At 44.3% G+C, this 26,734-nt stretch overlaps 1 protein-coding gene across 3 annotated transcripts in view; it reads left to right on the forward strand.

Moving 5' to 3' along the window:
- Positions 1-26,734, forward strand: part of bnc2 (basonuclin zinc finger protein 2) — a 173,207-nt gene that overhangs the window by 42,845 nt on the left and 103,628 nt on the right. The window contains exon 1 of one of the 3 annotated variants that reach the window (XM_019862124.1): positions 26,038-26,466. The exons of the other annotated variants lie outside the window; for them this stretch is intronic. Within the exon in view, the coding sequence (XP_019717683.1) occupies positions 26,464-26,466 (3 nt within the window). The 5' untranslated portion in view covers positions 26,038-26,463. Of the gene's footprint in view, positions 1-26,037; positions 26,467-26,734 lie in introns of those variants that run through there. 3 annotated transcript variants of the gene reach the window in all.

Genomic DNA, 26,734 nt, shown 5'->3' on the forward strand with positions numbered 1-26,734 from the left:
CACACACACACACACACACACACACACACACACACACACACACACACAGATATTATTATTCTCTTCCGTGGATCTGGGCTGCAAAATGAGTTTTGCCCCCAACTCCATTAAATGCCGAGCCAACCTCTCCCCAGACGCGGGTCGGCCATTTGCATGCGCTCGCGAGCCACTCGGCGGAAGCGAGGCTCTCCTCCTCCTTCTTCACTTCCGTCCCGGCGGAGGGACGCGATAAGTGGGCCGATGACATTCACGTGGAAAGCGGCTGCCACGAAGTGAACTCCTCTGCGCTCGCCCGTCAGATGCGGCCAGGCGTTATTGCCAATGACACGGGCAAATCATCCACAAATGGCCGCTAATTTGATTGACATCTGGGCCGCTGTCACCCGGCGTGGAATGCTCAGCGCCCGCTAGTGCACAAAGAGCCATCTTTCGGATAAATCACTTCTCGTCCTGAGGGGGTTTCTGCCTTCTTTTTGAGCCCCCACTTCACTCTATCTCCTCCTTCCTACCGCCCACCCACCACAGAGCCACTCGCCAGATTTTAATTGCGTGTGTCCTTCCTCTCCGCTGCAATTTTCCCATTACCGCCACAAGAGCGGGCGCACAGCTCATTTGAAGCGAGGTTGTCTCTCTCCGCCCCCCCCCCTCCCTCGAAAAAAACATGCGCTTCCATGTTAACCCCTTTGCTACCGTCATGTAACCTCTGTGTCATCATGGCAAAGAAGTCTCCAAATGATAAGCAAGTAGACGAAGGTGATGGATTACATTTTCCCAAGTGACTATCGGGAAATATCCATCCAGCCAAAAACTGTCATCCAGATCCCTCACATATGCAAAACCCTAACTTTTCAGGCCCTTAACAAAAACAAAAAAAAAAAACCCAAAAAAAAGTGTTTCAAAAAAACATCACACAAAACCATTTTCAACACTTGGTCAGTAATTTGTAAGAATAACATGAGAACTGACCAATAATATTGATGAGTGAAAAAGTATTAAATTGACCCGATTTGGATGGCAACATCTGTGATATAGACTCACAACAAATCGAACCTTGGAGACAAAGGCACGATTCGAATTCAGAACCGTGAGACATGAGACTTACACGCTATACATACCGTGTATGTGATATAGAATAAAATGCCTTTTTTGTTTCTTGTTCAGAAATACGAGTGCATCAAGCTAACTCTCCGAACGCTCGGAACTGTTGTCCCCATACCAGCGTCACATTGAGCAGAATCATGCAGATTCATTGAAAGCAAACTACATGCCCATCACTAAACAGCGCCTCTGCTGGTGGCAACCATGTAGTGCACTCCCTTTTTTTTTTTTTTTTTTTTAATCAATTTCGCTTACAATTTGAACTTTGCATTTCTTCATCTCCCCTTTTCTCTTCCTTGTCCTTCTTCATGAAAAGTAAGTTTAGTTTTGAAGTTTCTTGATGAGGCCTGGCTGACAAGCGGCAACATGCACACCTCTTTCAGTCTGACACACACACACACACACACACACACACATACACACACGCGCGCGTGCGCACACACACACACACACACACACACACATTCACACACGCGCGCGTGCACACACACACCGACACACACAGACACACACATGTACACACAGCATCAAGACTTCGCTTTCTCCTTGCACTTCTTTAGTAATATGTGTGTGTTTGTGTGATGCTGGATGATGCCAACAGCAACGCCCAAGGCTAACAGCGCAGGCACCCATGGCAATGAAATGCTAATAAGTGTAGTGTCATTTCAATGGATGCTCTACGTGCGCGTGTGCGGTATGGATAACATCTTGAAATAGATCAGACTCTTGCAATCATATGCACTTGGCGTGAATTCTTTTTTTTTTTTTTAACAGCTCTTCTCCTTACCTGTGATTATTAAGTTGCTGACTTATGACAGGTCGACAAGAGGTGCAGTTGAGATTTGTTGAAAAGAAAGATGTGTGTGCTGCTAACACATTTCATTTAATTAATTTATGAAAGAGAAATTCCTGCCGTTCATGGGCGCAGATGGCACTGTGGAGATGAGAGTGTGAAACATGAAATAGGAAAGAAAATAGTTCGAGGCAAATACGGTCATAGGAAGGGATTTGGATTCAATGTGACAAACTGAAAAGGTGACATCTATCCATACATAAGGTCGCATCACATTACAAGGCATATTTTTTGAGAATGTTAAAGGATTTTACGTGCGCCGTGTGGTCGGAAAAATATGGGAGATAGATCAGGCCTGGTTAACTCCGGGGGGCCAAAGCTGTACAGGGTTGATGGTAAAAGAACATCGTCTACAAGACGTAAAACCATGTTTTTTTTTCTTTTTTTCTTAATGTCAAAAAAAAAAAAAAACACTCCTAAAAGTGCACCAAGTGAGTACAATATGCGCTGTCGAGATGAAGGCAGGATGTTGTCCATTAGTCAGCTGCTGTGGTAGTCTAAAGAAGCTACCCTCCTGGCCCTTAATGGCCTCTCCACAATAATTGCTCCATGCACCTCTTATCTGTTGCCCCATTCATTACGACGTGACATGCTTTCACTGGAGCCACCGCTGCTCGCGTCCGCTCCCCGGTTCTCGTCAAAGCTTCTCGCCGCGCCATTGTGCCGCAAAAAGTGAGCTTTTTCCACTCGCGTCGTCTCCTTTGCTGCCCTCCGCGTTTCTTTAACTCCCTTCTCGGCTCCTCGGAAAGTTACGCGGTGGGGTCGCTTTTATCACACCTCGCGGATCACAGCCCCCGGCAACTAATGGGTGGATCGCGCCGAATGTTTTTGTATACACCACTGACCTGTTTTGCTTATGTCGGCGCGAATGAAAAGCGTCCTGCACAAGCAGCTAGTGTCACAATTAGGGTCCCCAATAACACACAAAAAACATATGTGTGTGTGTGTGTGTGTGTGTGTGTGTGTAAGAGGTGCAGTTGAGATTTGTTGAAAAGAAAGATGTGTGTGCTGCTAACACATTTCATTTAATTAATTTATGAAAGAGAAATTCCTGCCGTTCATGGGCGCAGATGGCACTGTGGAGATGAGAGTGTGAAACATGAAATAGGAAAGAAAATAGTTCGAGGCAAATACGGTCATAGGAAGGGATTTGGATTCAATGTGACAAACTGAAAAGGTGACATCTATCCATACATAAGGTCGCATCACATTACAAGGCATATTTTTTGAGAATGTTAAAGGATTTTACGTGCGCCGTGTGGTCGGAAAAATATGGGAGATAGATCAGGCCTGGTTAACTCCGGGGGGCCAAAGCTGTACAGGGTTGATGGTAAAAGAACATCGTCTACAAGACGTAAAACCATGTTTTTTTTTCTTTTTTTCTTAATGTCAAAAAAAAAAAAAAACACTCCTAAAAGTGCACCAAGTGAGTACAATATGCGCTGTCGAGATGAAGGCAGGATGTTGTCCATTAGTCAGCTGCTGTGGTAGTCTAAAGAAGCTACCCTCCTGGCCCTTAATGGCCTCTCCACAATAATTGCTCCATGCACCTCTTATCTGTTGCCCCATTCATTACGACGTGACATGCTTTCACTGGAGCCACCGCTGCTCGCGTCCGCTCCCCGGTTCTCGTCAAAGCTTCTCGCCGCGCCATTGTGCCGCAAAAAGTGAGCTTTTTCCACTCGCGTCGTCTCCTTTGCTGCCCTCCGCGTTTCTTTAACTCCCTTCTCGGCTCCTCGGAAAGTTACGCGGTGGGGTCGCTTTTATCACACCTCGCGGATCACAGCCCCCGGCAACTAATGGGTGGATCGCGCCGAATGTTTTTGTATACACCACTGACCTGTTTTGCTTATGTCGGCGCGAATGAAAAGCGTCCTGCACAAGCAGCTAGTGTCACAATTAGGGTCCCCAATAACACACAAAAAACATATGTGTGTGTGTGTGTGTGTGTGTGTGTGTGTGTGTGTGTGTGTGTGAGTGTGTGTGTCTGTGTGTGTGTTTGAGAGAGAGAGAGAGACAGAGATGAATGAAGGGTCTCGCAGGTCGTCCACCTCATCGCAGGTTAATGCATTATCACACACTGTGCTACTCTTTTCTGTTCAGTCATCGTGTCAACTTTCTGATGGAGGTACTTTGTTACACACTCTACACACACTCTACACGCTGTAAAAAAAGCACAGGACCTACACACAACTCTTAACAATTTGTTTAGCACTGTACAAGTTATGTCCTCATGCTGCCTTGATTGGAGTGGCAGTTTGTTGTAATTTGAAGCATCCACTCACGGATAGCGATGATGTACGGCGTATGAGAAGACTGGCAGACTGTTAATTGCCCTTTGCGACACGTGTTAATTTCTTTCCACTCATTTTGGTACTCACGTTTACAGACAGATGCTTTATGACGATTTTTTTTTAACCTACTCATACAGGTTTAGATTAAATGCAGTGCTTTGAGTGGGCCGGTACGTAGTGGTACAAGAGTACTGCCACTTATCAATTTTAGCCTCAAGTGTGCCATGACTTCATATGAGCTCAGAGTAACCTCTCTTGTTTTTTCCACGCTTCTAGTAACAGTTCATTTGGCGTGTGCGTCGTCATTTAGACATGTCAAAAAGCTAACTTAAAAAAAATATTGATCTGAAGTTAGCCCGCGAGGTGGTGTGACTGCTAGCTCAACTTAGCTCCTTGACATTTTGTCTTACCTTTTCACAGTTTTAATGCCATTAAATAGTTGCTGACAACATCAACACAACGCCATCCTGAAATCATATCTCTCTCTCTCTCTCTCTCTCTCTCTCTCTCTCTCTCTCTCTCTCTCTATTGTGAATATAGCTAGGTAGCTCGATAGATAGATAGATAGCCAGACAGATAATTAATAGCTAGATCGATAGATAGACATAGATAGATAGATAAAGTTCAGTGCTTAAGAAGTGTAGTCCACGTTTGCATGTCATCGTTTCATGAAATATGAAAACTTGAAGTTGATAAAGCCACAGATGAATTTACACTACTGTTGTAATCTGATTTGCGACTTCGGTTTACGCCACACTTGTTTTGTAGAATATTGCGAAGTGTTCGTAGTCAACAACTCGAATTGAAGTAAATAAATAACTGACTTTCATTTGAATTAATTTATCTTCATTTTGGCAAAGGCCTAATCTATGAGAACAAAAGATTTATGGATAAAATATCGTATTGTATCGGATTGTTTTTCATAATTGTTCAGCACGAATGCCAATGGAGAGTCACCCGCATCCTTTCTTTGATTGTGGTGAGGCAAACAAGCTCGACAAACACACAACACTCCAACCACTGGCGACGGCTCACTCTTTGGCTGGCCGCGCTTAGCAGTGGTTCGATCTAGGCCGGGCTGTTTGGATTGCAAGCGTTCTGACGCTTTGCTCCTGCAGTTTGCACCGCAAAACCTCTCCAAGACGACACGCGGAAGCAGCGGCGGCTTCGGGTTAGGCACAGGACACTGGCGCTTTGTGTTGTATCATTTCTCTGACTTCTCACCACATCCTTTTTGTCAGGCCAAACATAAGGAAAGGCACGCTGGAGAATATATTAGTTTCTGCAGTTCCAATTTCCATGCATGAATTACATTGTGTCGCGAGCTTTCTGGTTTGTTTTTTCGCCGGGATGTAAGATTCGATACGTGTCGGTTCTTAACCTGTTTTTCTATCTCCTTGGAGTGTCTGCCAAACATGTGTATCCTGCCAAGTAGGGCGCCTCAGGAACCACCCACTTCTGGTTTTTCACCGTTCAGTGGTCGACAAAAGGAGCGATGGTCTTGAAAATCATGATTTCAGGAGTTCCAGCATTCTTTCATATTATGGTCAACAAATTGCGGCCTTACATTTTTACCTTTTTTATCCACTTTACCTTCAATTGGCATTGGATTCCGCCCAATGTGGAAAAATATAAATTTTTGACACTTTTATCTGGTGTTTGTCGTAACAACCAATCACGGCTCATGTGAAGTTCACACGCTGAGCTGTCATTGGTTGTTGCCTGAGCCCTGAGTACTTGTGATGTCATTTCCAGGCGACAGCAAGAGGCAAAATGCATCATGAAGTTATCAACTTCATAATACACAAAATATTAACTTTTTACTGCTGAAAATAGCAACAGCGGAAAAGTATCCCTTTTAGTATTGGTGGCTGGTCACGACACCCTCTACGAGTACCCGATATGTTAAAAAACAAACGGCCAATACTGGCAACAATAAGACAACAAAAAAAATCATTTATCATTTAAAAATGATTAGTTATTCATTTTATGTTTTTGTTGATATTGTTGTTATTATTTTATTCATATTCAAATATAGTCATAAAAAAATTACTTTTTTCACACACACAATACAATACACAACACACACACACACACACACACACACACACACGAAATTTTATTTGGTTCTGGACCTTTTTCGAGGTCCAGTTACACTAGTTGTTCTGGTTATTAGTGTTTGTTTGCTTGTGTCTGCGTGTGTCTGTGTGTATATAAGATGCTGTTGTGCGACCGTGTTGTGATGAGATCAGCAGGAAACAGCACCTCCCCTCCACTCGCCTCAGAGGTCCCAGCATCATTACCGGCAACGGCTGCCGAACGCCGCCTTATGGTTGTAATGGGCTGCCAAGGTGGGCTGAGAGCTTGCTCCTTTGAAAGGAATACACACTGACAAATGCTCGGTTGTTATCCAAACCCGCTCGCTGGGTAACTGTGGATATTGTGCCAATTGGGTTACTGTTACCCAAGGTTGGGTTAATAATTTAGACCCAGTGGATCGGATTGAAGATTGGATTGAGGCGGACTGATGAGCTTGGGAGTTTTGTGTTCTGAAGTCACTTCAGTGAACCATTCTTTGAAAATGTTGGTGGCAGCCGGGTGGCTCTGTGGGGAACACCGCAGACTTTGGACACAGGGATTGGGGTTCAAATTTGGGTCTGGGGGTGGGGGGTTAGCCCACCCATGGAAAATGGGCATGGTTGTTTCAGGAAAAGCATCTGGTGTTAAAAACTGTGCCAAACATATCATCTGAGTCACTTGCTGTGGAAGGCAACGCCTGACATGGGAAAGTTGATTCTTCTTAGAAACTTTTGATTAAAAATGTTTTCATCTATTATGACACTCGTAAAACTGCTGGTTTAAAAAATAAGCAGTTTGGTTCAGAAATGGACCAACCTGCTTTCTGGCTTGTTATGTGCAAAACAACCCAGAAATTTGGGTTAAATTGACCCAACTAGCGGGTGGGTCCATTTTTTACCCAAATTGGGTTATTTTATAATAGCCGTCGCTCTATCCAGCAATGGCTTCTAACGGTCATCATGCTAAATTTTACAGAGTTTGAGCAATTTTTCTCACTCTTCCTCAAACCTGCTTGATGCCACGTTACTCTCTACAACGTTGTGATTTGTTTGGCTTTGCATTCAATTGAATCTATATTTCTACATTCATCAACTTGTTGGTTCAAAAGTAATGCAAATTATATGAAATAGCTAACCCAGCGCTGGGTTCCAAAAGGGACCGAGCCAATGCACATTGGACCAAGATTTTGATCCAACGACGAGTAAAAACTACCCATACTGATGAGTTAAAGTTACCAAGAGGTGGGTAACTCGGCAGCCAGACACAAGGGTATTCACACACACACGCACACAAACACACACACAGCATGTATAGTGCGTTTCGCACGACTTCATCCCGCTGCTAACCCCCACATGCCTTTGATTTGTTAGCTCAGTTGCTAACAGTCATTTAAAAATACTGCTCAGGTGGGAACATGGCCTGGTGGGTGGGTTCCTATGTGTGTGTGTGTGTGTGTGTGTGTGTGTGTGTGTGTGTGTGTGTGTGTGTTATGTTCATTCATTTTAGTATCTGAGAAGTGGTGGGTCCCCAGCGCCCAGTCGTTCTACTGCGCTAACATGCTCGAGCGGTGTCGGTCACATAAACGCGGCTGCATGGCTAGTCAGTGAGCCCCGTCTGCTATTTGAACTCCAGTAAAGCTAAGATTTTATTTTACGATATAGGCGGTCCTGCTTTTTGTGTTTCGCGGTGACCGTTTACACCTGCTAAAGCGCTTGAAAGTGATTTCCCAACGACTCCCACTCAGCTTTTTAAATGATTAATTCTCACTAAATGCAGATTTTTGTGGCGTTCTTTATGTGCCGTCAGCCTCATTCAGTCACGCCGCTGTCGGCTTTTTTTTTTTTTTTTTTTTAATGACATCTATAAACAGGAAGTTAATTTACGAGCGTGGGATATGGTTGAAGGAGGCGTGTGTTTTGCGTTGCGAAAGTGTCACAAATTTTGCTTTGAGCAGCTGAGTTGAGGATGTCTATGCATGTCTGCGGGTCGCGGTGAGGTGAAGCGTTTATCGTGAAACCAACCATATTTGGTCACATCAATGAAGATGGATTTCAGGCGGTTCGTCTCATCACTTCTACTTTTCATGATCATTCCTACCACATTCAAACAGAGAAACGAGAAGGTGCAAACTGTCAGAGAAGTCATAGAGAATGGACAGTTTGCCGTTTGCAATGTTTCTGAAGTTCTCAAGTCAAGAGAGAAGACGGCAACTGTCGAAGACAAAGACGAGGATGCAAGTCAGAGAAGCGAAGATAACTATCGCTGGACCAGATTCCACGTTTTGAGAGTACAAGTTGTCTTTTGAGTTGTCAGTAGCGCTGAACAATGAATTGAAAAATGCATCAAAAGAGGATTTGGACAAAATCCCACATGAAATTGCAATCACAATATCAAGGGGAAAAAATGGATTGTTCAAAATTGTTCAGCACTACTTGAAATGAAAGACATATTTTTCAAACATTTTTTTCTGTGGGAGGCAAGTAACTCGCGGGTGGGACGGAGTAAACAGTCCATGCCTTTAGGTGCGACTGCCGACGTATTTGCGTTCAAGACAAAGTGATGACAACGGCTGACATTTCTTTGTGCCAGCTGGTGTCGAGCGGCACTCAACCGTTCATTTATTTATTTTTTTTCTTTTCCAGTGGTACTTGTCTGGTCCTTGTCTTTGCCTTCTCCTCGCTCCATTTGCTCAACCAGTGTACCTTGCAGGGAGGGATTACAATTACCCGAGTCGTGCCGAGTCATGCGACAAAAAAAAAAAAAAAAAAAAAGAGCACCTAATTTCACCTCGCTTAGGGCACGGGTGGACCGAAAGAAACACTCCTTGAAATTCCTGGGCTTGTTCGGGAATGCTTTGGTTTGGTGAATAAACAGCTCCTTGAAGCGTTTAGGAGACACTTCGTTGGAAGACCTAAAAATGGAAACCACCGTTTGGCGTTTTGTCACCAAATTTTGTATTATATCCCATTTAATCATCTTAATACACAGTGAGCAGCCAAGAGCAACAAAATAATAATAAAAAAAAATAAAATAAAAATCAGAAGATTGTGAGAGGCGTTTTTGTGCAAAGGTTGTTTTCGCTCAGAATGGAGAGCACAAAAAAAATACGACAGTCTGACTAAAATAATTTCGCACAACTAGTCCAAGAGCCGACATGGAGACACTGATCATGTTTGCGTTTTCGATTTGTTTCTTAAAGCTGACCTCCGAACAGTAGTGTGACAACCAGTGGATTTTTTTTTCTTCCTCCCTGGCATACCTGCACAGTTGTGGTCCATTGTGCAGCTGTGAAGCGGTTCATTGGTTTCAGGGACACTCAGCAAAGCACAGTCATGTCATTATATTTAGACGCTGATGTAACGCCCTTGTGCAGGTAACAACCTGTCTTGTCTGCCTTGTGCAGCTGCTCTGAGTCACTCCAACTTTTACCCCTTGGACATTTTGGAACGGTGGCTTTTTATGAATGTGTGTGTTTTTTTTTTTTAACATGGCAACGAGTGTATGTGTGTGACCATAGATGGGTCCTATATGGAAGCAATTACTGGCAGCCCTCAGACACCCACCGAGCCTCTCACTTTGGGCCAAACGGAATGCACTATCCCCCCAACCCTCCCCTTCTTTCTCTTTCTCACTTTCACTCTCTTTCTGGACTTAATTACTTTCACATGAGTCCCAAGGAAAGGGGGCAAGGTAAAACGTTGCTTTTAGGTATCGCGGCTATTTGTGCTCATGAGAATGAAACTAATGTTTATTGGAGGGCGCGCTTATGGTCATGCCCCTGCCCGTCAGATTCAGGGTCCCGTGTTGACTTGTATCATGTGTTTTTTGGCAGAGCGGCAAGAGAAGTGATACCGTAAGATTTTCTGTTTTAGCCGATACATAAAGATAAAACTGCAAGCAGCGCAGTGATGAACCGGTCCTCGCACCCTTGCTCCCATCGGGTACACAATGGCTAGGGTATACATTAGGGGACACCGGGGTGCACCTTTGATAACCAGCCAGATAACAGCCAGCCAACTTTTCTCCCTCAATGGCTGACACCCACATCACTCACCAGGCCAGGCCTGGCCTTTTGAACCCGTAAAGACTCCGAGGTCACAGATACTACAATAGAACGTGAGGAAGGCGAGCCAACGTGCACAAAGATAATATCCACCCCTCACGTATATGCTTTTAACAATGCAAAATCCATTTTCATCTGATGTTTTGATTAAGATAATTAATACTCGATTCTAAAAATTTCTCATAGCTGAAAGTCATGTCTAATGTGGGACTATACAAATATTGCTTTGGTGCCATCTTGGAGCATCTTGAGGCTAAGGAACTTTGTTGACATAAGAAGAGGAGCTTCATTTAATGAAGTCAAAGCCTTGTCTATTAAAACAAAAAAGGTATTTGTCGCCATCCTGTGGCATCGACAGGCAATTACAACACTTTTTGGGTGGGTGTCCCTTTTGCCAGTGTCATTACAATGCTGCTCACTGCCACTAGGGGCATATTTACTTTGCCATAAATGAAACAAATACGTTGAGACTCAATTGGCATGTGTCCAGTCAGATTCTACGCCCTTCATCATTGATTGGGAGAAGGCTTTGGATGGGGTTTGGGTTTTTTTGTTGCTGTTGTCCTCAACATCAAGATGTGCCGAGTGACGGCAGCCAGAGTTTTTGCCGTCTTCAAACGCTTTCTGCCTCCTGCGAAAGTTGGCACTCGGCAAAGGCCTTACATTCCCTTCCCGTGAGTCTTCGCGTGGCTCGTATGCAGAAAGGACCCCAGATTGTGCCGTCCATATCGCCGCATGCCTGCGTTTGGGAGCATGCCCGTGCCCCCCTCCGTCTCCATAACCTTGGTTTGCTCCCCCCCGTCTCTGTTTGCAAATTCCTGCCGTGCCATTAGGACCGCGCTGTCCCCATCAAAATAAGTTACTGGCAGTGGGCAACTGGACGGGCCGGTGGGAAAATTGAAACTGAAGGCTTTAGCTTCTTTCAGGCAAATAAATAAAGGCGCACATTTGACAGATTTGCTTGAGATTTTTTTTGCGAGACAAAAAGAGACAGGCTCATGTGGAGCTTGGAGTGTGTGTAATATTTCAAACACCTAAGCCAAGGTCAAGAGTCAACAAGAAGTGACTTTTAATGACCAATAATTGCTGACTTCAAGCAACTAAAGCAGCTGTTCGGAGCAGAAATACTGCGTAACGTGAGGGATCCAAAGTCGACCGCCCCTGAGCCCAACGTAAAGAAATCAATCTGAGGCCACAAAAACTTTGGAGGCTGAACCTCCGTCAAGAAAAACTTCCCTCAAGCACGCTGCCAAGGCCAGGAGTGACTTTTGAAGAACAGTATTTGCCTATTTCAAGTGTAAGTCAGTCCATATATGTTCTATGTACCCCCACTATTCAAAATAGGACATTCTGTTTAATATCGCGATTATGGAATAAAAAAAATTACGCAGAAAAATCCACTCATTTTGTCCGTTGCATGGGGCGGCCATTTTGTCCGGTACTACCACCTGATGTCGACTGAATTTGACATTACAGTGCCCACATGCTCAGCTTGAGAACGAGCTCACCTGTTTTCTGGCTTTGGTCACGTGACGTTCATGATGTTCTACTTGATTTTGATGCAAATAATTTGAAGGTTGACCAAACAGCAGCTACATATTATTGTTTTTAAAGTTCAAACTGAAGTTTATTTGATGTGGTGCGCTAGCACGTACGAGCACATCATATAGATAAGGCCGATGGTATACATTGATCAGGCTTCGAGAGCTGCGTCTGGGGCCCCGGGACCGCGGCTGTGTTTTGTGTCTGCCAACACTCCGGACGTGGCGGCTGTGTTTAGCCTTCGCTGCTAGTGTTGCTGTCTAAGGAATTTCCCCACTGGCTTGAGTCATTTGCAGCTATGTCTCCCTCGCTTGTGCTTTCTTTGCACTTTCTCTCAGCTCTTTCACTCCCTCCTGAGCCTCAGTGAACATCATCTGTTGCGCGCTTCTGGTAAAAGTTCGTGTTGACTTCCTCTTGAAGTTACAAGACATTTGTAATCCGAGATTCATATCTGGCTAGTGTAAAAATCAACAGCTTACACAATCATGTACTTTTGTAATGTAATGTTGGTGATTCATTCGTTCCACCGCATTATGTCTGTCTATCTATTGTAGCTTGCTGGCTAGCTAGCTAGCGGTTTGCGTGGCTATCAGTGGCTATCTTCGAAATGGCGTATCAAATCCAGATGTATTGACAAGACCTGGAGACGAAAGCCGAAGTCATCATGTTTTGATAAACAGTTTTAAGTCCACTGTCAAAATAAAGGAATCACTCTCACTGTTCCACTCCATTTGGAAACGTGTGGGACAAAAACATGTTGATTATGTTTGCTTATAAGAAGAATAATAGCCCACATGAAGTAAATGAGTCCAAAGTGGTACTCGTCCTGTGTGTTCAGCGTGTGTTTTCCTGATGCTCCACTGCATCGCCGGCGCCACCAATGGCCATCGCTGAGTCAGCCACTTTTTTAAACGACACGCCCCTGCGCCCAGCGTAGCCCACCCCGCTGTTCTGCCCGCTGCTTTCCCTCCCTGCCTTCGCCACCACTTCCTCCATCTGCTCTCATGCGTGGGAGAATTTCATATCGATATTCCCCCCCCGCACACATAAATGCATCATGTGCGGCATGAAGGACAGTGTATTGCACTACCTCTCTGTCCAATCTGCTTTAATTGTATTTGTGTGCCCTTCGCTGCCGTGCAACACATGTCCGCTGTTCAAAGTGGAGAAACGCATGAATGGAACTATAACCGCCCTCATTCATGGATGGAGGTTATTGTTTTTGGTAATTAATCTCAATAAAAATGTATTCACATGGTGTGAGGCACACATGTCGAAGCAACAGGTGACGTGCAGTACTGACATCTACCCGTGAGACCGTTGTAGCCAATCAGAGGTAAAGATATCCACCATTTCTTTACAGTCTGGTATTATTCTGAATATTGTTCCAAATTTTTGATCAAGATTGTTTGAATAATACATATTGCTTTGCCAAACACAAATTTTAAAAAAGGAAAAGAGAATCAAACTACTTTTTTTTTTTTTTTTTGCACTTTGAGGGCTTAATCTCGTCTATCCGCACTGGAAAAACAAACAAACAAACAAACAATAACAAAAACACCATCAGAATGAGTCCTAAAACTAATTAAATTGCAATTTTCCCCTCCATACTATCTAACAGACATTTCAAAAATAATAATATATGTATCATTTAATTTCTGAAATATTTGAAATTTAGAAACAAAACAACACTGAAAATGAATGGAAGCATGGAAAAAAAAATATATATATATATATATATATATTTAATATATTATATATATTTAACAATGTATATAAACAAATGTAGAATGACTAAGAATAAAATGAAAAAAAAACTAGGAAAATTGCCACATTTCTTCTAACTTCAAACAGTGTGTAAAGGAAAAAAAAACAAACAAAAAAAAAAATGCAAATCTCCAAATGTTGCACTTGTTTGTGCAGCGCTCCGTGCAGCGCTCCGTGCACCAGAGGTGGCGCTCTCGTGGGCATTTGAATGACTCCATTCCCATTAGCTCCTCCTCGATTGCGATGACCGTATTATTTCCTGACTTCTTCCCCTGTCGACTTCCTCCGTTACGCAACCACACAACCTCCCCGCCTCATCAGCTGTCAGTCGTGCTAAAAGATGGCGGCGCTGGCAACACTTTGGCACGGCTACTTCCTATCTGGAAAGCCGTAATCATTCATTAGAAGAGCGATGCCTTCCAGGGGCGGAAGATTGATAGGCTTTGAGATGTGGTGTGGTGGTTTGTTGTAATTCGTCTTTGACAGTGGGGCTCCTGTCCAAATTGGCAGGAGGAGTTGGGGGGGGAGAAGGTTGGGTTATTTTTAACGCAAAAATAAATACAGGAAAATAAGTCTTCTCCGAGCGATGTAGCAGCTAGCACTTAGCACGGCAAGCACGTTTGCCCTTGTGGAATATGTTGCAACGACGAACTTGGGTTGTAGATAGGCTTAGCGATGTTCCGATGGTGCGTTTAGACCTAGTTTGCCAAAACTTTCGTAGGCTAAAGCAGACGCGGGTGCTTCTATCTTCTTCCGCCGACCGCCAATGGCAAATCTAACAGGGCTGCCGTTCGATTTGTGATTGGATGAGTGAGTCAGCGGCGCACACGAAACAACACTTCTGCTATTTAGTTGAGCGAGCGACTAGTTTGTTTTTAATGACTGAATGAATGACTGGACAGACGTTCCACATGTCTACATTTTTTTAGCCAGTTTTACAATAACCGTAACTTCAAATTGTTTGTTGTCTAACTCAACTTTTTTTTAGGGCCTATCTTGTTTTGTTCTCCAGAGCAGAACAGGCTTCCTCGGCTTGTCTCGTTTCTTCCGACTAAGAAAAAAAAAAGTGTGTCTTGGGTGAATACTCCGGCACGAGCATGGCATGACTTAAAAGGCTCTGATTAGGCTCGTGCATCCCGCAGGTTGGCTGCGAAGGAACTCGTCGCACATGCGTCGTGCCCGCTCGCAACCCCCCCGGGGACCCTCTTTTGTGTGTTAATTAAAGGAGTCTCCGCTTGCGATTAGATGGCTTTGCCATGAGCGGAGCTGCACACACACGCGCGCGCGCACACACACACACACACACACAAAATGAAGGGCCTTCACTGGCACACAAACGGTTTTTGTTGCATCGAGCACGTCATAGCACGAATTGAGTCCCATGTTATACTTTTTTTTTAAACTTCTGTTAAAATGTTTTGTTTTCCATTGAGTCCTATGTTATACTTTTTTTTTTTAAACTTCTGTTAAAATGTTTTGTTTTCCCATTACCACGTTGGAGAAAAAAAAAAGCATTCATGACATTAGCAACCGACTCAAAATAAATTAAATCAGGGTTATAATTGTGGTGATTTTTGGACCTCGCTGCATTTCAAAACAACTTAATGGAAATCGCGAGGGTTTTTTTCATCTGATTAATTGCCTTTTTTGCTTTGCTTGTGATTAGAAAGTCCAATGTTCTTTCAAGACAACGCCCTTCCTTTTTCCTACGCTCAAACCATTTTGGAAAAAAAAATATATATATATATATTTTTGTTTCATGCAATCAGAAAGCTTAAAATAATAGAATTGTTTTCCATACAATAGAGCCTCAAGTTAAAACGGCGCTGTGACATCATCAACAAACAGAGTGGTCTTGTTTTACGGCTTGTGCTGCTCTCTCTCTCTCTTTATAGATAAACAGCCTTTACAGTAGACTAGAGCAGGCGAAAAAGCATGTCAACGTGGCGGCCATGTTGGCAGGGGCAACTTTCCCATCCAAACATTGCATGGACAGATTTGGCAGCCATTTTAGCAGGGCAGAGAGAGCCACTCCTCCAATTTGTCCATGAAATCCACATTCCACTGTATTTACTTCCGCAAACTATAAAAGTTCAAAGCTGAAAGGAATAGCAATGCGTATTTTGCACAGGGTTATCCAAATAATAATTGATAATTTATTGCAAATTATTTTGCAGACCCTCACACGGTCCCCAAGAGTCAGGGGACTCCAGTTTTAGAACCACCGCGATCGTTGATCCACTCTCTTGTGTAATCCTGTTTGCCACTAAGTAAAACTGGGCGCCTGTGTTCCCGGCTCCCTGTTAGCCTTAACATGGTACCGGGAGTCCAAAGCTAGTCAAATGGCCCATCATCCAAGTCTCCTGATGTGGCAAATTAAAGAGGAGCTTGGCCTTGGTGTGCTTCAGCCTTGTCCTCAGGAAATCAAGGCCAGGTGCAACCTAAGTGAACAAAAGCCCACTTTAGCACATTCGAGCAAGAGTTGCCGCCCCCGCCCGCCCCCCTTTCCCTCGGAAGCTGTCCGAGGGCACACCACCCACCCACGTACGCGTCGGCTCGCTGATGTTCACGGTGACTCGGCGCTGTCAACTCTGCGGGCGATGCTGCTTAGCGTCGTTACTTATTTATCGGCGACGATGGCGGCGATGACAGGGCCACTCACTCTCGGAAAAAGCCTCCGAGGCTCCTCGACGTCCCTTCAAGCCATGGCGTAAAAATTTTAAGAGCCCCAGGCCCAGTTTGATGATTTTGACGCGAGTTAGCATGTAGTGGAGTTGTCGGGTGCATTCAGGGGGCTAAATGTCCTAATGCTTTTACCCTCTCGCCGCATACTGTATGCGTGTGTGTGTGTGTGTGTGTGTGTGTGTGTGTGTCTGAAAGTGCAGCGGAGTGTCACTTAATAATTTAGCCGCCGGTTTCGTCCCCTTCACTATCCATCCATCCATTCACAGCCCCTTTATGTCTGTCGCCTCTGGGGATGCCGAAGCCATCGGTCGGTCGGCCTCTGCGGGGCTGACGGAACAAGACGTGACGGAGGACAGATGCTAAAACGAGGACAGACAGAACGGTCAACACACAAAGAATCGTAGGTGGTGAGGTTTAGGATTGGTGGGAAATGCCAACGTTAGAAAATCTTATTAAACGCTCCGGGCAACGTTTCTGAGACGGTCTAAGTTTAAAAGCATCCGGCAATAATACGTTTGTGGCGTATTTTTTTTTTTTTGGTCTAAGTTTAAAAGCATCCGGCAATAGTACGTTTTTTGTTTTGTTTGTTGGGTCGGGATTGTGTACGCAGTTTAGGGTTGTGCCATTGAGTCTTCGGGTTGCATCTTAATTCAGCTACCGGGTTCTGTCGTAGGTTTCAAGTTGTGTTTTGAAGATTTTGTGCCGTGCGTGTTCGGGTTCAGCTTTTGTGTTTGGATTGTGAGTTTGTGAGATGTCGCTGGTGTCTGTGTCTTCAGATACCCATTTTTTTTTTTTTTTTGTGTGTGTCTTCACGTTCAGGTTTTGTGATTGAGCCTTTAGGTTGTCAGATTTCATCAACGTGTTTTTGAGACTGAACCAGCCTTGAATAAGCTTCTCCAATAACTCGTTTTATGCTGATAGGTTATTCTGCGTGGAGGTGGCTCCCAGACGAGTGTCAAGCGAAAAGCCGTCACGCCAAATCTGCGGCTACACTCGCAATAATCAAATAACGCAGCTCGGCGGCGCGCAAGCGTGTGTTAATACACGAGAGCTTTCAACAAAGCCTCCAAATGCCAGTGACCCCCGATATATTTTAATACCACTTGATGTTCGCTTAACCCACGCTCCCTCTCGTAATTGAAACCTGATGGTGGAACCATCGTTATTTCAGCACCCCCCCCCCCCCCCCCCCCCCCCCCCCCTCGTTCCCCTTTCTGCACTCATTGAGCTTTTTCTTGGACTTCAGGACACAAATATGAGCCTTTAGTGTGACTTTGATTTGAAAACGACGGCAGGTTTGAAGAGAGTCCCGTATTTAGCAATTGGCATTTTGGGGCTCGTCTCATTTGATTTTATGGATTGACTTTGTCATACTTTGTTATTTTCTGTCATTTCTTTGATTTGAATCGTTTTGGTAATTTGCCTCCACTTCAAAGAGTCTCAGACAGTCCAGGTGTAAAAAAAGTAATAATAATATTAAAAGAAAGAACATGGAATTTGTGTGACGTTTGAAAGCCGATCGGCGGCCATGACATCTGAAAGCCAGAGGATGAGCTGCACTGCATTTTGTTTTGGACTCGCCCTTCCTGACCCTTACCGAATATTTGAAGTGTTGGAAGTCGCTCTGTCTGTACGCTTCCGTCCCACAACCGCAAAATATCTGAATATTAAAACGTGCATCATGAAACTCCTAGTCCACCTGTAAAAATTCCTTTTCCTTAGATTCCGCCTTTTCCACCAAGTGTCTTTCTTCTTGCTTCTGATTGGCAGTTTTGGAAAACAGCACAATACAATAGCACCACCTGTTGTTTTGGCCTGTGACTCGCCATTCTAATGCGTGTCACATTTTTCAGTCAGAGCTCGTCGAATTAACGACTTTTCAATCACGACAACGTGTATATATATATATATATATATATATTTTTTTTTTACTGTTCTTTGTGATTTGAGAGTAGCTCATAAATGCTAAGGATTTAGTGGTGAAGGAATTACGTGAGTCAGGACCACAAGTTGTGCTGTAAAGTTCAGTAAAATATCAAACTAAATACCGTAGCTGTCTACGCTGTTCTGCTCGATATAACTGGCCTGGGTAAAAAAGAATAAAACAAAACAATCTTTTAAATATTTAAAGATTTTTCAAAACGGCAACGCAAGAATTATCTTATGTGGTAACTCATGATATCCATCCATTACGAAGGCGCAATTTGTGACATTCATTTGCGCAGCACAAACACATTGGTAATTGTCTTGTGTACAGCGATATACTTTTGCGTCGAATCATTGACGTACTTTTATTAAAATTGTCGTCATCTGAGATCATTTCGATTTTCAGATGGACTCCTTCGAGTTGACTCAGGCTTCGTTGCGGTCCAACCGGACCGTCATGCAAAACGGAATGAAAGCACTTCTTCCGAAGCTTAACGCCTCCCTTTTATTTTACTCATCATAAATCAAGCAGTGATCGTTATGTTTTATTTTTTTTATTTATTTATTTTTTTACAACATCAGGACGGTTTGTGTGACATTAAACTTTATTGAGGCATCATCAAGTCACCAGAGTGTTTGTTGTGCTGTCAGCGGTTATGTTCCTTGTCGTGTGCGCCATAAATAAATACTCGGCCGCCTAATGTAACCCACATGTTTCTCCTCCTTCTCCTTCTCGATCCCAGCAGAGCTGCATTCTATTTTTTTTTTTTTTTGAGGGTGGGGGGGGGGATATTTATTTTTTTTCAGATGGCGCACAGATCTTTTGGAATGTCTCCCGGCATTGCGTGAGGTGACTTCTGCTGGCCATATCAAAAGCAGTCGCGGACTTCCCTGTTACTCACAATAAGTTGGGCCCCGTATTTAATGTGTGGTTCCCATTACTTCACCAGCTCACCACGGAGCGCACGCACAGCTGGTTGCCCGCAATCCACCCCTCCCTCAACCCCTCACTGAGGACACATCTGCACATACACGCCGCGGCACTTTTTGTCACAAAGCCTCAGAGGGTAAAATGCCACAGTCGGCATGAATTTCCGGGTTCGCTCCGAGCACAAAGGCACTCAATCACTTGCTGGTAAAACTTTGTGGAGAGGTGCAATGAATAAGCCTTAACACGCTGATGTGGACTTTTCCTCATTTTCCTCGATTTCTCCGTGAACAACAAGGGACAAAATTGTTGATCCAAAATCCGAGTTTGGATGTACGGTGGCGCTTGATGTCAGATTCCCTTTGCCGGGCTCGCTGTTGGGCTACTAAACGGACAGCATACCTTGGATTGGACTGACATAAGAGCAGAAGAAGGTTAAAGTAAAAAAGTTTGAAACGAAATAATGAGAGACAAAGAGAAGAAGTGCAAAGAAGCACTTTGTCAAACTCTCTGTGGTTTAGGGGGAGATCAGGCTGCTGGTGGAGGCAAAGGGGAGGGAAGATGGGTGTGAAATAGGGGGCGCTGGCAGGGGTTGCCACGGCAGCGTTCCGGATGGTCAGCCGGTCTCCTCTCATGGGGGTGAAAGGGGGACGGGGGGGCTGTCAGCGAGGCTGGCAGGTAGAGACACAAGGCCCTGTGACTTGGGGTGCGGGGGGGAGTACGGGTCAGTGGGAGAGGACAGAAGTGAAGGGATGGAGGCGAGGCGGCGATGAGGTGGAGGCCTGTCTGATGAGGTGAGGAGAGAGGAAGGATAGGGAGGGAGGGAGAGCTCGGAGGGCAGTAAAATGAGGGTGGAGATGATTAGAGGAGAATTACCCAAGTGTGAGCGGAGGGAGGAAAAAGGGAGAACGAGCGGGAGGATGCGCCGCGGTCATTAGGCAAGCGATGGAACTCCGACTCTTCCTCTCCCTCGCTCAACGTTGTCTCCATCCTCATTATCACGTCTTTCATCCACCAAAAAGTTGGAGAACGGCGTCGACCTTTTTGCCGGTCAAAGGCCATTTCAGTTTTTAGGGCGAGACAAACTGTACGAAGATGTACGCAGTCTTTCTTTCATGTTCTCTTTTGGCCAGGCTCACAGCAAAGCGCCCTAAACTGGTCGTCAGCCAATTGTTAGGAAACGCCAACAAGAACAGAGCAACTTTGGGGGGTTAATCGGAGGCAATTTTCTTCCCCATTCGATTTAAATAGGTTGTACAGGTATCTTTGAAGTTTTCACGATAATGATGGCCTTGCGACTGGCTGGCAACCGGTTCAGGGTGTCCCCCGGCTACTGCTCGAAAACAACTGGTAGAGGTTTCAGCACGCCCTCGTCACCTTGTGAGGGTAAAGTGGATCAGAAAATGGATTTATGGATGAAAAAGGAACTAAAAAGATGATTTTTTTTAATAGGTGGCACAGGTTTAGATTTTCAAAATATAGGTGAGCAAAAAATAAAATTAACAATGATATATTCCAATGTTTTCACATCACTAAAACTTGCCGTTTGAACAGGGGTGTGCCAACTTTTTTGTATTCACTGTACAGAGAAACAAATACGGACAAGTTAGTCTTCAATGAACCTCACTTAAATGTTTTTGGTCTGTGAGCGTAAGAATAAACGTGAATATTTATTTGATTATTTATAAAACGGTTTTGAAGGAACACAAGGGGGCTGTAAATTTGCGTAAACAGAATGTGCTTGCCAAAAAAAAAAAACATTCAAAGCTTCATTCTATTTGGACATGACTGTCAAGGAATAATCACGTGCTTCCCTGTTTTTGCATTAAAAACAGGACTATGTTTTGAAATTTGAAAGTCATCAAATTCGTCCACATATGTTGAATGACGACGTCGAGAGAAGTTGCACTCATTAGCAGATCCCAGCGATCATGTGGCTGCGTCTCATTACGTTGAGACCTTTGGGTGCTCTTTCCCCTTCGCCCGCAATCACAAGCGAGCGGCTATCATGTGATGTCCTGCGGCTCTGTCGGCAAACAGTGACACTTCTATCCCAGTGCCATCTGATCGACACGCCATGCCTTGTGACATGGACGAAATGCACACAGTGCAGATGTATTTGCCTCTGAACATCTCTGTGACGCTTAAATCAGGTCACCGACAGTACCAGCCCTGAGCCATGTGCTCCCGCTCAGATCGAGGCAGCGAGCGCTCGAGCTCAGGAACGTCACTTGGAACTTACTAGCGGACGAACTATAATTGCGTGAAAGCGGTTGACGTAAAATATTAGCCAAAAGTCAAAGACAACAGCAGCCCTGAGCCACGGGCTCCCACTTTAGGGCCAGGCGCCACTTGAGTGAAGTAAAGAGGTTTTGCCCTGAGAATGTGTGAAAGTGTTTCACTCGGAAGATGAACTTTTCTCAGATTGTGTTGCTGCTCTTTTTATGCCATCTACAAAATTTCAGCCATTAAAAAGATGAATTTGTGTGACTTAGTGGAAGCCTATGGGCTAAGGAAAAACTCTTCGGATTAGCTAGCTAGCTGGCTAACTAAGTGATTGTCTGACTGACTAAAGAAATCATTCAAGACCAGTTGATGAACTTTTCTCAGATTGTGTTCCTCCTTTTTTATGCCATCTACATGTACAATATTTTGGCCATTAAAAAGATGAATTTGTGGTACTTCACACTTTATAAGCTATTTCATGGTATTTAGGAGTAGTAGTTCTTAGTAGTGTGTGTGCGTGTGGTCACAGGAAGTAGTCCCCTGGATCCATTACTACTGTTTGGGTGTAGGCGGCATTCAAAGTAAGGAACAAAACTTCAAACTAATAAACTTGTTTCACAGTGGATGAGATAAAACCAATAGCAAAATGACGGTAGCAGCCCAAAGCCATGTGCTCCTGCTTCGGTCTAAACGGCACTCAAACGAAGGCACTTCAAACTAACTAATTCACCCACTAAATTCATTCGCGGTTGACAAACATTTGCGCTTCAAAGACGGTCGCAGCCCTGAGTCATTGAGTACAACCAGTTGCCCCCCAAAAATATTTGCTGGAGTCAGTGTTTGTGTTTATCAAGTGTTACTTCTCTCATAGGCAGAAATCATCTTTCAGATGGTACGATTCGGAATTTGACAAAAATCTTTTCGGGTATTTTTTTTAGGGGGTGGGGGGGGGTAACGCTCATTTCCGAAGAAGATACTATCAGCCGAGATGAGACGATTGAGCTGATGCAGACTTTTTACAGAGGTGTTGTTGTCATGTCAGAGTGTGTTTGTGTGTTCGTTCGTCTGGGGAGTAAGGATGCAGTGGCAGAGCTTTAACCTCACGGCCACTCTTCTATTGATCCATACAAGCCTCAGTGGCTGTTGCCGCGGAGCTAGCTACGCTCTGTCTTTACGGGCTTCACGCTGCCACCAAAAAAAAAAAAAAAAAAGGAGAAAAAACAAAAAACAAAAGCCACTGGACTCCTCCCTCACCCATCCCCATATCATCTAGCTCTCTCTCTACCACACTTTTCCTCTAATGAGTTGCAACACTGATAACGAGGCTGATGATCTTGCATTGATTCGCCTATCACTTGCTTGTCTGGTAATTGATCCGTGGCTGAGCCGCTAGTTAATTATACGGTCTTTCCCCGAGGGTGGTGGGGGGAAGGGGGGTTGGGCGACAGGCGGTGGCACTTTCCATTAGTATTTCTAAAAAAGAAACCAACGTCGTATTTTCTTTCTTTTTTTTTTTTTAACATCATCCTGCAGCATCTTGTCATTTTCCTTACAAACTTGTCCGTCATTTCACTTTCTTTTCGTCCTCGCCATTACCAGCACAAATGACAGCTGTTAACTAGATTCTGCGGCACCGAGCTTGCCTTGAAACACAAGAGTGCCACTTGAATTTAAAAAAAAAATAGCAAGAAAGTACATTTCCGAGACATGATGCCGAAAATGTGGATCTCAGCCTCCATATTGTCATTTTATCAAATTAAGTTCCACGCATTACAAGTTTTAGTAAGGTTGCAGGGACAAGAGGAGACACATTTCTTGCTGAGATTGCTAAGATTGTCAGATGTGAAAAAAAAAAAATAGCACTGGAAATGATTTGTGGTGAGAATTAAATTGCAACATGCGCAACTGAATTGAAAAATAAAATGTGCACTCGGCAGGCGTTAGAATTTTCTTGCAGGTTTGTTACAGGTCGTATACTTCCAGTAAAATATCATGTTGGTATGCAATACCGTGACACATAAATTAAATCAGGGCTTACTAAGAAAAAAAAAATCGAAATCATATTGAAAAAAAAACACAAATATTCTTTTTGGAGATTTTTGTGTTAGTATAAGGATCAAAATACATTTGAAAATATCTTTGGAAAGAAACGCAACCACTCACCGACTTGTACACTTTCACACTTAATGACAGCTTAGTCTTCAGTTCTGTTTTTGGGACTAACTACTTTGTAACTGATGGAATGTGTGAAGAACGTATAACATGCAAAAGTCCACACAGGAAGATCAGAGCCCGGATTCAAACTCGGAAATGTGAGGCGGATGTGCCAACCAGCTGTTCACCGTGAGACTACAGCAAAAACACACAAAAGAAATTAAAATTGACAGGCGTGGCAGGAGCACTCCTAAGACTGTCAGATTGTAAGGGCATCATGCCCCCTTCAGATCACCCCTGCTGGATTTCAATCAACTTTAGTTCTGGGTTCTGGCCACGCTTTCTCGAACGGTCAAATTATTACGTGTCAGAGTGTGTTATTTTCAAATTTGTCCTCTTGACAGGTGTGCTTCATTTTTAACGCAATTCACAAGTGTTTTTTTTTTTTTTTTTTTTTTTAAATCATGGTATTTTTAAATTTAGATTTAGGTCAGGGCTCCGGCCAGATGATCATTTTCTCAAAAGGTGAAAACATGAAGCAGTCTATCACCGATCACAATCAAGCTACAAGACAAATGCATTGCTAAGAAAATAAAATAGTTGGTCTCATGCAATTGGGGCGATTTCAACAATTCTCACCAGCCGGGCGCAACACAAACAAAACAGCTTTGATGTGCAATTTCGGGCGCAATTTGCTCTCTTTTGACTCCAAGTTCGCCTTGGTGACGAGGCTCAGCTGGGAGGTGCACTCAGGTCATTTCTTTCATGACGGCGGAAAAACAGATTTACGCCGAAAGGTGGCCGGAAAGAAGATCAGGAGGAGGAGCTGCAGACGGGATGTCTTCATTGTTGAACATGTGACCCACTCTAAGTCGCATACATCTATGCCCTGGTGTGTGTGTGTGTGTGTGTGTGTGTGTGTGTGTGTGTGTGTGTGTGTGTGTGTGTGTGTGTGTGTGTGTGTGTGTGTGCGTGCCCCCGCCCTTCCTCTCTTTTTGACTGCCGCTGCTGCTGCTGTGGGGACCAATTTGGCTAAAATGGAACCTCTTCCTCATTTTTTTCTTAATTAAAATCTGTGAACCTCTGTGGGGTGTGTGTTTGTGTGTGTGTGTGTGTGTGTGTGTGCGCTGGTGGCAGACTGCTGCCTGGGTTCCATTAGTCTCTCATTAGAGTCACGGAAAGTCAAACAAAGGCAGCAGATTTTTATCGGTATAAAACAAATCTATTGATTCTTTCCCTCCGCCCCCCCTTTTATTTCATTTACAAGTTTTGTGGTAATAAGACACATTTATCTGCAAAATTTGCATTGCTAACAAAAAAAAAAAAAAATTGGAATGTAAATCATGTCACAAAATGTGATATTTCACATGCATCTGTGCAATGAGCAAACACATTCACATTCTTATTTAAAAATGATCAGCCTTGCCCATCTTATTAATTTGACAACAAAAAAAAATGCTGAGATGGACTGCGAACCCTTTTCAGGTCGTGACCCACCCTTTGAAAAACCCAGCTAGCTTGGGGGAGTGTTTTTGTTTTTATCTGACGAGAATAAAGTGTAATTGCACATCCACAACAGTAGGTGGCAGGGTTGCTGTCATTGTCAGTGTTTGCAAGGAGTATTACCTCTCAGGTGAAGATTCCCCCCCCCGCCCACCCCCAGCATGAATACCGCACAGGAATATGAAGTGCAGTGAACAAATATTAATACAGTTAGTCTTTGTTGTATATTGGTCGATATTTCTTTATTATCTTGTTTGCCTTCATGTAAGTAAAGAAACAGTGTAATGCATATGCAAATATTACTATTTATTGTAACGGAAGAGAGTTGGAGGGGGTGTGAAATGTTTTCTTTTTCCTGAGAAGGGGTTGTAACAGAAAATAATTGAGAAGCACTCATTGAGAGACAATGAACTAACATTTTGAAATACGCAAAAAAGCTGGTCATAAAAATAACATGTAAAATATTTATAGCTGTGGTGCATATGTTTGGGATACTTTTTGAGGCTTTCTGTAGAACAATTGTTTTTGTTTTATTTTATTTTATTGTAACCCCAAATTGGCACGGTTTGATAAAATTCTACATTTTGATCACATATGCGAGTTGCTGGTGATATTTATCACGCGCGCGCACACACACACACACACACACACACACACACACACACACACACACACACACACACACACACACACGCGCGCGCCGCGCGCACGTGCCTTGTTGAAATGGACGTGACCGTGTGCGCGTGTGTGTCGGGACGGTCCCACCGGGCGACTGTGTGTGTGTGTGTGTGTGTGCACGCGTGTGACGCTCGCAGCAAACATGGTAATGAGGCAGCAGGACCCCCCCCCACACACACACACACACACTTTCCCCCAACCAACACCAATCCCTCCACCTCTCTCCCTCCTTCACTTTGCCCCCGCCTCCTTCACCCCGAGCTGAGGTGGCGCTTGTGTATGTGTGTGTGCGTGCGTGTGTGTGTGTGTGTGTGTATAGAGATGGAGCGAGCGGGAGAAAGAGAGAGAGAGAGGAAGCGTGTGGCGCGATGTCATTGAGCATCTCAGTCCGGAGCAGCGCACACACACACTCTTACGCACACACACGCGAGTCGGGCTGAGGCGCTGTGTCCACTTCCTCGGCGGACTACGGAGAGAGAAGGAGGAGGAGGACTTGGAAGTGGAAAAGCGAGGGGGACACGGTCAAAGAGGAAGAAGGAACGAGGGAGAGCATAGAAGAGAGGAGACTAGAGTGAGAGAGAGAAAGAGAGAGAGAAAGAGAGAGAGAGGAAGCTCGTGGCGCGCTCCCACTCCTCATCTTCACTTTGCTGGGACACACACAGAGTTGATGGTAAGACGCTTTGTGTTGCTTTTTCTGCACTCGAGTGCGTTTTGATGATACTTTTCGATGTGTTTTTTTTTTGCGGTGTGTGTGTGTGTGTGTGTGTGTGTGTATGTGTGTGTGTACACGGACGGTGCCCCCCCCCGCCCCCACACACACATATGCTGCATCCCGATTGCGCGTCCTCATCACTTCCAACTCAAGGCCCCGTTGCAAATTGGCAACACACTCCGCGCAAAAGAGGAAGGGCAACCCCAAAAGAACCCACCTTCACTTA

This window comes from Hippocampus comes, unplaced genomic scaffold (genome assembly GCF_001891065.2).
Source record: "Hippocampus comes isolate QL1 unplaced genomic scaffold, H_comes_QL1_v1.1 scaffold7, whole genome shotgun sequence".
In the NCBI taxonomy this organism is placed as follows: Eukaryota; Metazoa; Chordata; class Actinopteri; order Syngnathiformes; family Syngnathidae; genus Hippocampus; species Hippocampus comes.